The sequence below is a fragment of the Stegastes partitus genome, unplaced genomic scaffold (assembly GCF_000690725.1).
Source record: "Stegastes partitus isolate 25-593 unplaced genomic scaffold, Stegastes_partitus-1.0.2 Scaffold1788, whole genome shotgun sequence".
In the NCBI taxonomy this organism is placed as follows: domain Eukaryota; kingdom Metazoa; phylum Chordata; class Actinopteri; family Pomacentridae; genus Stegastes; species Stegastes partitus.
Genome location: NW_007579519.1, coordinates 32,468 through 44,040, shown reverse-complemented (window position 1 = coordinate 44,040; position 11,573 = coordinate 32,468). Strand labels below are relative to the sequence as shown.

Genomic DNA, 11,573 nt, shown 5'->3' with positions numbered 1-11,573 from the left:
CCTAAGATAAGAAGCTTCTATAATGTAGGGGGAAAAAGCAGCAGTATTATTGTTAATGCTGAGTGTGATTACTTCAAACTCCGCTCTAATTAGCTCGCTTACTTATCTCCATTGTGATTCTATTAGCCCTTTCGAATAAAGGCCACAGCGAGACAACTGTTGGTTAATTTCTTTAGTAGCTAAGAGCTGCAGATGAAACTCCCAGATTGCTTCGTGGCCCCTTTAAGATGATATTTAAGTCGACTGTTGAAGCGTCTTGACTGCAGGATGTGGTGCAGACAGTCCTGCCCCTCTTACTTAACGGAAGCTAAACCATCGCTGACGTCGTCTGAGGCTCCTCCAAGAGAACAGAATTCCTCATTAGGGTTGAACGGTGGAAAGCTTTCAGACAAACAAAACAGATGGATGTTTGATTAAAGACACCGTCCTTTAATGCTGCCTAATTGTTCGTTTGAAGTCCAGACAGCAGGCTGAGTTTCTTCTTTTAATGAATATTAGAATAAACTCTAATCAGCTGCCAACCTGAATTGTTGAATTCATTACGCGGGTGAGACTCACATTTAAAGGCACAAATCACGCCTCGTCATCGTGAATAGCGCGTTTACCTGCATTCACCTGCACACAATCGCGCGGCTTACACTCCATTGTGAGTCCTCGCACACCCACGTCGGGTTCACACGCGGCGGCGGCGTACGTGCACACGAGCAGCTCCGGCCCCGGTCATCAAAGAAAGCTGCATCGCTCTCGGGCTGTTTGTTTGTTAGTCTTTCATTCTGCTTCCCCCCCTCCAGCTCCACACACACACACACATTCAAATGTCTCACACAAATGCAGACATCTCCGGTCGTGACAGAATCTGTGGTGAATCGCAGTTTGCCAGCCTTTCATTTCTGCAGCAAATCAATTGGGCTTTGCAGAACTCAGCATTTGATAGCGGCTCAGAAGGTAACTGATTATTGAATCGTGACATACTGTATTGAGGGTTGTTTGCGGCTCCACTGCGATTGCTTCGCTAAGGTGGCCGATGAGAAACAGCTCAACCGTGGCTCTCTCTATTGCTTTTGTTCTGAACTGTGAACCCTTTGTTGCTAAGGGGGAAAAAAAACTGCATTTGTTTTTTTTGTTTTTTACAGCGACTTGGGATTTTTGCTCTGTCACCGCATATGGATGAGCTTTTTTTTTACAGTAGAGATTTTAAGAGGATCTGATTAAATGGCTTGTCACCGAGGAGCCTTGTTGAAAGCGTATTTAGCCAACCTCAAGTGCTTGATGTGTGACCACTCTTAGCATGATGCCTAATTTAGTTGCCTCTCTGCGCTGTCATTTTATTTTCCCCTCACTGTAATAGACGGAGCACTACATGGTTTTTTAATGTTCTCGCTCACCAGCCCGTCGAAAGCCCGTCTCTCCGACCCGCAAGTGACGGACGGACATCTTTAGCGTCCTTATTGTTGAAAAAGCTGATTCAATATTATCGCCGTAGTGTTTGGTAGCTACTTAACCCGGGTCCATTCAGAGCCGCTGATGAGGCCGATCGAGGGGAAGGCGGCAGGAAGCGGCTAATTGTCGTGAAATGCGATACCTTTCTACAGCCTCTGTATAAAGGGAGTCCGGACAATAGAACCGAGAGAGCCGGTGTGCGTTCACGGTCCGTGACCTCGAAGTCTGCTGACCCGATCAAAAGGACGCGAGCGAAGGCGGAGATAACGAACCATAAAGACAAACACCTCGGGCGGGCCAGAGACGGGGCCGCGCTTCTCAATGACAGCCGCGGCCGTTTGCGTTTATTGCTTGATCAGCTGCCTCTCTTGACAGCTCCCCGGAGTTTTTGAGTTCAGCCATGTGAGTTGAGGAACACCCCAACACCACCACCTCCACCTCCACCGCCTCTGTTTTGTATTCCACATGCCAAAATAGACCTCAAGCTCCAGCTATATCTTACCTGTTTGGACCTGCTGGGATTCCCTGTCCTCATAATTTTGTTTGGACTTGATGGATGATGGCTGAAATATAGCGCTGTCAAATATTCCTGGTATTTATCTCCCCCCCCCCCCCACACTCACACACACATACATCCAGGTTTGTTTGGCACTAGAGACTGTATTTTTCATGTGCTTTGAATTGCTTTGCAGCATCTGGGAGAGTTTTTTATTTTTTTTCTTTCATTCTTTTGGTGGTCTACAGTCATTCTGCCCTTTTTTTTTTTTTTATGGTGTCTGCATTATTGCTTCTTTCTCTTCTCTCCCTCACCACAGCTTGAATGGCTCCCTGCCCAGCAATGTGGAGATCAGGAACAACACCCTGTTCTTTAAGGGCCCGGTGACCTACGACCTGGCGGGGACGTACGTCTGCGACGCCACCAACGGCATCGGGACTCGCACGGGCATCGTGGACGTCAACATCACGGGTAGGTTGATTTAAAAACCCATTTCCGCTCTCTCTCTCTCTCTCTCTCTCTTTATCTCTCCAGTAACTCCGGCATGGCTTCATCAATACAGTAGCCCCTCAAGAAATATTCGTCAACCCCCTCCTCCTGCCCAAATAAACTCGTCGCACATGCACAGACCGGCTGCGTTTTTCAATCCCACTTGTTTCGGCTGCGTGGCACCCTGCTGCACACTGTGGCAGGTTAGATTAGAAAAAAAAAACAGAAAAAGCCTCTTGTGTTTGTGTGTCAGAGCTCCTGCGAGAACAACCGCCCCCTCCCACCCTGCCCTGTTACACATCCAAGCGCATGTGTGGGAGCCATATCAAGCAGGTCTATTATCAGCGCCTAAAATAACATCAATGAAATCGGAGGAGGAGGAGGGGTGGAGTTTGAGGTGGGGGTACTGTATTGATCATAGTTTGTTCTCATCACGCTCGCATTTCTCCGAACAGCCTCTTTTTTTTCGCTGTTGAACTCGGTGTTCGTTCTTTTGTCTCCTTCTTCTTCTTCTTCTTCTGTCTTCTGGGGGGGGGAAACAAAATGCTGAACAAAACTGATTCAGTTTCCCTGCCTTCCACATAATTGTTGGCACACACGCACTGTGGTTCCTCTGGGTTCTCATCCATAGGAGACAGTATTTTTGCACTCAAAGCCCCCCCCTCCTAAGCTGCAATATACACCAGACCTGACTACATGCTACAAATGTGAGCCTCTTCCTCTATTGGTACCAGCTGTGCGTGTGGTATCGGGAGACTGTCGCAGTTTTGCTCTGGTCGGACTGGAAAGACTTTTTTTTTTCTTCCCCCCCATCACCCCACCTTTTGCTCTCTGCGCTGCCTCGGTTTCTGGGAAGCTGCGGTGTTCTAACTTGCACTGCTTTGCATGTTGACTCATGTCTCTGGAAAACGCTTGGTGTGAAGTGAACAGCTGTGCCTTACAGTATCATCGCATACCTTTCTCTCTTCTGTTTCCTGTCTTTCAGTGTAAAGACAAAAGCAGCTTTGTAGGATGTGATAATTACCTGCATTGTGAGAAGTTGTCCATCAAGCAGGTGGAGAGGGGAGGGGGGTGATAATAGAAATCCCAAAGGAGCATGTGCAGGCCTTATGCACCAAACAGGGATGTGAACCTGCTGTCGGTGAATCACCACCGACCAGCTTGTAGCCGTGTTGGCATATAGCGCCGTTCCCCTTTTGGAAAAACAAAAACAAAGGCACCAAAGTAATTTTCTATTTCTGCTTTTTCATTGATTGCTTAAATTAACAAACCACGCCGCTGTCGTCCCAGTGGTCTTTCTGTTTATTCTCATCATTTGTTCGTATAATTTTATTGAGTGAGCGAGGTGATGCAATGCGTGGGCACATGATTTGAGTGCGTTTGGGTTTGTCTGCACACATGATTTGAATCTGAGCATTTTGTTTGTGTGTGTGTGTGTGTGTTTTCGTAACATTTAGAGGTTTGCAGATTGCTTGGTGGCGGGTTAAAGGAAACGTAATGACTCTCAGCAGGAGATCTTTGTTCCTTTTTCTGTCGCTCTGCACGTTTGCCGTTATAAATACACGTAGCCGTTGCATAATATAGAATACACGGGCCTATAATTATGCATTAAAGTAATGCATTTCCTTTTCTCTTCCTGACAGTTTGATTGTTGCTTTTCCGTCCACTGAAAGAATCCATCCTTGATATTCGGAGTCACACCAACCATCAAAACACAGCCTGAATATTAAACGCCGCGCAGCGCTCGGTGGTCTGTTTGTATTCTCAGTAGTAATAAGCCGACTGAGCTACAAGCTCCAGGTGTTGTTCTATACTGTTTTATGGCAAATGTCCTGGATTTCTGTTAAGGATACATTCCCAAAGGGTGCCGTGCCGAGTCTTAAAAGCATGTTGCCAGTTCCCATAGTAACAGTGACAAGTTAAAGGGAGAACAGCCAGCCTCTGCTCCTAAAGCGCAGCTCGGCTCCGGCGTGGCGCCCCGTCGAATCGCGGAGCGCCTCGCAAATGGCTGCAGTTGATTTGGCGATTAGGCGCTTTAGGACGCGAGCGAACGGGAACCGAGCCGCCCCTGCGTGTCGCGCAGGTGCAACACGGACACGTTACTTATGTGGCTCTTTGCTGATGTGGTGAAACCCGATCACATCTTAATGTGTGGCGTCAGCATCCGCTCGCTCACCGCCGCGCATATGCAAAGGAGATATCCCAGTTCAGAAGCCATTAGATCGGCTCGCGGGTCGAGTTTGCATCGGTTAAGTTGCTGTTAGAGGTGAGCTTCAGGGTGGGACACGCTAATATCCTGCACATTTTTTTTATTTTTCCGTGCAGCCTTGACATTGGCTGTGCATAATGACCCAGTGGCGGAGGTATAAGAAGTGTGCTGATGCTTCATTAACTTCAAAGAGCATCTTTGTGCCTCCCTACAGCTTCAGAAAGAGGCCTGACTGAGACGTGGCAGGTGAGAGAGCCCCGCTGCTGGCTGCCGTTCAAGGCTGCAGCACCGGGCCCGAGCGCCGCCGGCTCACTGTCGTCTGCAGAAAAACAAAAGGAGGCGGCAGCTTCGAAACATTTGTTCATCCGGACCTGACGATATCTCGATTAGCGAGAAACACGAACTAACCGCTTCCGTTCCTTGTTGATTTTAATGGCGTCTGGACTCGGAGGCTCTCAGGAAAGTTGGGTGTTAGTCGAGTCAATAATTCAGCTGATCTTTTCAGCCTGCAGTAAACTGTATCAGAGCGATGACAAATATGACAGATAAGCAATGTATCGGCTCTCCCCTGCCGCCATTGTACGCAGCTTTGTCACCATCAAGGCCGGGATTTATTCAAATGCACTACTACCAGTTGCATTATGCATGGATTTGGCGGTGGTGCTTTTTTGTTTTCATTTTGAAGTTAATTTTTTAGATTGACACAGCAATATACACCTGCCGGGTAGACGGCCCTGCTTCCAGCGTCAGGGAAGATAAAATGTCCGTGACAACTTGTTTGTATCACAGAAAAGCTATTTTCTCACACTGGGATGCAACACTGATGGAGCACTTAAGGAAAGCGTATTTTAATCAAGCTCCTCAGTTTTCATGGACAGATTTGTGGGAGCTGCATAACTGTCACCTCGGCTAGATAGCGAGGGGCCACGGAGCACCTTGTTTCAATTAGTTTGGGAATAGTGTTTGCTGTGGAGATGGCATCGACTACGGCGAGGCGCACGGGCTAAAGCGGCTTTCTCCAAGGACATGTGTTCTGCAGATATGGTGTCACTTGTCAGAATCTAATGAACCACTCTCCTGTTTTAATCAATCCTCGCTCCCAGAAAAAGAGGTGGAAGAGGAAGTCTGCGGAAAGGGGAGGGGATCCGTAGCAAAGAGAGACGAGCTCGGTTTCCTCTCAGCAGATACCTCACTCATTTACATGCAGTTCAGAAATCTTCTGAGGGAAACTTGACAAGTCGTCAGATCTGATTAATCAGCTAATTACTAACAGAGGCCACGATAAAAAACAGAGACAATTAAACGGCCTCGCATTGAGAGTTATTTTTTTGAGCTTTTATCCGTCTAATAGGAATGCCAGTCAAACAGTCGGTCCTGTAAAGTACGGCAGCCGCAGGAAGAGCTGGGCTGAATAATGTGGTTAAACCTCAACTTAACAGCAAAAAATCAGCCTGTCATTAGGATAATCAGCATCGCAGCGTGTTTTTTCGAAACAAATCAATGCTACCATCTTAAACGTCGTGATGAATGGCCGTTTTGTCAGGACGGCCTTACAATTATGTCATTATCACCCCTGAGAAAGCACAAGTGTGGTTTCATTCTTGGCAGTTCGCAGCGATGTGACACATGGGAAAATTTTCCCTCTGCGAAGACGACAGAGCGCATTTGTTTACCCGCTTTAACCTTGACTCTCCCACAGAACGCTCCGTGCGAGATAGCGGCCGGCCCGAGTCAAAGACAATGCATAATTCCTGGCACATTAGCGGGATCAGCTGCGAAAGGATGATATCAGATCAGCTAGCGGGTCAGCTAGTGTGTGAACCTTTTCCACGATTCCGCTTGCGGCTCAGCGGCGCTAACTTTCATCCTCCTTTGTCAGAGCCGTGGCTGCTTTGGAGAGCAGAGGTGCAGTCAGCTTTGCTACAGGGGGCTTTACCACTCGGGTTAAACTGGATGGAGTGAGAGCGTTCTCTTCAATTTAGCAAGAAACCGTGAGGATGGATCCTTCTGTAAGCACAGGCAACCGGTGCCGACATCTGTTCACGCTCGCCTGAACAAGCAATAGTTGGCTCCCATGTGGGGAAAATGAAGTTTAGAGAGAAAGAGGCAGGGGAGGGGAATTTTTAATCGCGTGGTGAAAATGAGGTGAATGGAACACTGACAAGTCCGCTGGAGATATAAATAAATAAACATGTGACTGGAGGAGATGCTTCAGTGGCTCTGAATTTTTTGGAGTTTAGTTGAATAAGTAAAGTGGATTCCAGAAATGAGCTCCCGGCCAAACAGCATCTGGGAGCAGAGCGGAGAGCAAAGAGGTGGAGGAGAGGCCAGGAGGCTGTTTACACGACTCCATGTATAACAGCCTGCGTCGACTGCTGCTGTTCACCGGTTGTCACTTTCTCCCGTCCTCCCGAGTCTTGAGGTGGGACGACAGTGAGGCGAAGTGGCGGCGAGATGAGGCGACGTGCTTAAAAACAGCATTTATGTGGAGGGGTTTGCTTTTTTGCTGTTTGTTTACCAATCGCACTCTAATTTTATTGGCTCCGTGAAACCGATGGAAGCAAACGAGGCCATTCTCGAGAACATTAACTATATCTATATAATGATTCCTAATGTTTGCCACCAGGTTGGCAGGAAGGCGGCGGTGGGTACTTGGCAGTGGCAGAGGGAGCTTTCTCAGCATAAACATAAATCACTGAGCAGAAGATGTTACTCTGAGCTGAAATTAGATGTTATAATTGCCCTAAAAACTCATTACAGCGCCAACCCAATGCATTTTACTGTTCTCGTATTATGGCTATAAAATTTCTGAAGTTACAATTAGAAATTTATTTGGCGTTTATCCTTTATTAGACAGGTATCGGGCTCATTAATCTACATTTTACAAGATATTTTTGTCATACTTACTCTCTGGTTTTTTCCACTGTTGTGCAAAGACATGGATGGATCGCGCCATTAAAGTTGAATTTTAAATTTTGTGTCGTACCTATCAGATTAAACTTCCTTTTAAATTGTTGGCTGTGTTGTTTTAACAGGAGACACATCACATAAAGGATGTAACGGTGCTATTTTATTACACTTAACCCTCTGAACACCAGGCAGTCTCTGGGCGTTTTCTACTCCTGTCACAGTTTTTTCTTACTGTGGACTCGTTTTTATTTCGATATAAAGTTCTGTCCCTCCATGAAAACAGCACAACCAATGGGTAGAAGGAGGGAGAACTCAAACATGTGGTCTGTGAGGTATGATAATGTTATAGTGACCAAAAACTAAAATTTAGGGGAAAAAAAAAAATCTAGAATCAACATGTCAAACATTCCCAGAGTCCACAGGTGTTACCAACATTAGTAAAATGGTGTCACCACATAATACATTAGCAGTATCTAGGGCTGGGCCATATCACACCATGCACGGTAATACCGGTGTGATGATAGGGGATGATATGAAATTGAAATATCGCGATAAAATTTTAGTGAAACGCGCATGCACATGAGGCGAGAAGCATGGCGGCGACCGAGGAGGAGGCCGAATATAACACAACAACACAGTAGGCCTGGACCTGAATATTGGAATATTTGGTCGTTGTGGTGGTGTCCGGATAGTGGTGGTGTCGTCCCCTTCGCCACCACCGCCTCCACCCGATGGTGGAAACAGAACTGTGACCGCTATCCTAAACTAGCATTAGCAGCCAATACGGCCTATGCGTCCCGCCCACTTCCACCCCGTCGATCCCAATATTCACCCGCCACTGTACCACACTGTGCATTGTTATGCTCAGGATTTGTCAGCCCATTCCCATTTTGATTCAACAAATTGTCAGCAAGCAATTCACAACTTATGCACCATTGATTTTGGTACATTATAGCTTTAATGCAAAAACAGCTGCTCGCTAAATGGAAAAGAAACTGTTCTTTTTTTATTTGCACCAATAAAGTAGTTTGTCTAGTGTCAATTATATCATCAGTTACAGCGTTATTGCAAATTTTCTCATTTATATCATGATAAATATTTTTGGCCGTATCATCCTGCCCCAGTACTTTATTCAGTACTTGCTGCTCTGTGTAAACACAGCCTGCAGTTCAACCCAGTTCAGCAGAGAAGCTGGTATATTTTTGTCACTAACGGCTTCTTTTACAGACTCTGGTCAGATCAAACTATTTATTTTTGGCTGTTTTTAAAAAAAAAAATCAGACACGAGGATTAAAGTGAGCTTTGTAGTACAGATGACTAGTTCAAGGACAGTCGGGAAGTTCAGAAGCTGACGTCTGTATTTACAGTTTGGGGCTCTGATAAATGGTGTAATTTCAGTGATTTTCTAAAGACAGGTTTTGGGGGGTTCAGAGGGTTAACAGGACACTTTGTAGTTGAAAGTCGAAGCCGGAAAGATTCATCCTGAACTGTTCACAGTGACTTTCAAAAGAATAGAATCCACACAAAAGGTCTGAAACTTTCCCTCCTGTATCTTCCGTTAAAGGAACACCTCCTGTCGCCCCTCGTGACTGTAAATAACAGTAGGTGTTGATGGAATGCTTCATTTTTATCAGCTGTGAAACAGGCGTGATGGTCCCTGCGTCACCGCGGGATCTGTCGGTTTTCTCGCCGTGATAGCGCGCTGATCGCTACGTGCAATAAAACTTGCGAGGCCGCGGCGAGAACATCCTTGAATAAAACAAGTAACGCACCATATATTACTGACATCTAACAGCGGTGCCGCTCCATGCAGCCATTTGTCTCTTTCATTTCTCTGACACAGACAAGAGACATTATGATGTCAGCTCGGCAAAGGCTCCCCTAGCTATGTGAAATTTGTTTGTCTTCGCCTGTCATGGTGGAGTCTGTCTCAATCTGCGCGCTATAGCACATTCCGCCGTCGCCTCCTCGCGCTGCCGCCTGCATTATTCATGGATGCAAAGGCCACGCATGTATATGGTGTACGTTATTAAACCCTAACATGGAGTGGATGTCAGGCAGCTGGAGGAGCACCGTCGCTTGTTATGGCCTCCTGTTTGAACCTTCCAACGAGGATTTGTGTCTCCACCATGCCGATAACTTCCTTCCTAGCCCCCGTGTCCTCACTTTACAGGGAGGGATGGAGGGGACTGTTTGCTGCTCAGATCCTGCCAAGATCACACCTCATTATCCAAATGAGACATTAGCATGGGAGGCTCCCTCGCATGCACAGCGCAGGCCGGGGAAAGCACCGAGGGGGGAAGACATTGTGGCTGCAGCTCATTTTTGCATAAAATGGAGGAAAATAGGAGGGGGGACGGATGCTCCCTGTGTAGACTCTTTTTTTTATATATATATTTGGAGAAGAAGCCCGGCTGGAGGAGTGAAATGCAAATGTCACCAGGGGAGAGCATGTGAGAGGCGAGCAGCTGAGATCGTAGTGATTTATCTTAACATTTGTTTCTGCATGGCTTGCTGTTTCTGCTCTCCGGAGGATATGCACGGAGAGGAGAGGGATGTGGCAGACAGATGGAGCATGGGGGGGATTGGCCCGAGCCCCCTTCGGCCCAGCTCACCTCCTCTATCCTCCTCTTCCTCGCTGTCCACCCGTGTGGTGTTGGATCTGTCACGCCTCCCTGAGAGCCTGATGAAGTAGGTCAGACGCTGTCCCAGGGTCTGACCACTGGCTGCCGAGCTGCTGCTGCTGCTGCTGTGTGGTGATTCACTCATTACACACACCAAAATAACAACACCGAGATAAAAAAAAAAAAAACAAAGCTGAGGGTAGGATGCTGTGCGTAACCGTAGCAGCGGCCCGACCTCTCCTGGCTTAACATGCACTAATATGCAGATTTGCGCGCTGCATGTCTGCTGACCCAATAACGCGTCCTAACCGCCGCACCCACGTGCCGGAGAGCGAACATTACTTTTAAAGGAGTTGTTTGCGTCGCTCATTAAAGGTGCATTAAAAATTATTATCACCACCCCTGTTGCACAAAATGGCCGTGTTATCTCTCCAAGGGGAGGAATTTTCTTTCAAACCCGACCTCAGACGAGGGGGGATTTCTCGCTCTAATTTGCTCGGTCAGGATTATTGTTTATTTCGGCCATAAATCACGGATGCCTGCGAATCCTCGGTCACCAGTAAAAAAGTCCCACAGATTAGTTTCTGCTGAAGGGAGACGAACACAGAAGGCTTTTTTTTTCTTTTCCCTGACAAGGATGCAAGTTGCTGCATGTTCACACAAACATGCCACAGATGATGTCAGCGGAGGGTTGTTTTTGATGATGGCGTTATCTCCTCCAGCACATCCCATCCTTTCTCATCCATTGGGGTGTTATGTTTCTTTTAACCTAGAATTGAATTTGAATTACGAGTTTTAGTGGCACGAGTGCATGTGAGGTAGGTAAAAGCAGCGCTAGCAAGAAATATATGTTGACAAACTGGGTAAAGGGAAAAAAAGAAATGGTTGGAAGAGAATAGGGTGGAAAAGAGATTTGCCTCAGCTGCGACTCCCCAGGCAGCATGTTAAATTCCTGTCAGTGATGAGCTTTTTATTCGTCGTGGCAGCATTACATTTCCATGACTTCACAACCACTGGCAAATTCAGACAGGGGGGAGTAATGAGGATCTTTGAAATCACCGAATTAATGCGTCTTCTCACCGATTGTCCCCACTCGCTCATTGTGCCGTTCTTTATTTGCTGTCGTCACTCGCCGAAAACCTCTCAAAGGCTTCCATCTTCCTTTTTTCTTCTCTCTCTCTCTCCTTGTTGCCACCTCTCAACTTCTCTTAGAGTAGCCCTCTATTTTCTTTTCATCTGGTGTTGTGTGCTGCTTGTTCCTCATTTAGTCGTATTAAAACACCACTCCCCGGCAGCACTCTTTGAAATCCTCTCCCATTTTCCCAGCCTCTGTCATAACCTTGTCCAAGTGATTGCGCTAAGTCTCAGGAATGTTTGTACCTGTCTCTCTCCTCCTTTTTCTTTT

General features: G+C 46.8%; 1 protein-coding gene across 1 annotated transcript in view; it reads left to right on the top strand.

Annotated features, from left to right (window-relative positions):
- Nucleotides 1-11,573, top strand: part of nectin1b (nectin cell adhesion molecule 1b) — a 73,935-nt gene that overhangs the window by 54,841 nt on the left and 7,521 nt on the right. Inside the window, exon 5 of the mRNA XM_008302286.1 lies at nucleotides 2,256-2,407. Coding sequence (XP_008300508.1) covers nucleotides 2,256-2,407 — 152 coding nt within the window. The remainder of the gene's footprint in view (nucleotides 1-2,255; nucleotides 2,408-11,573) is intronic.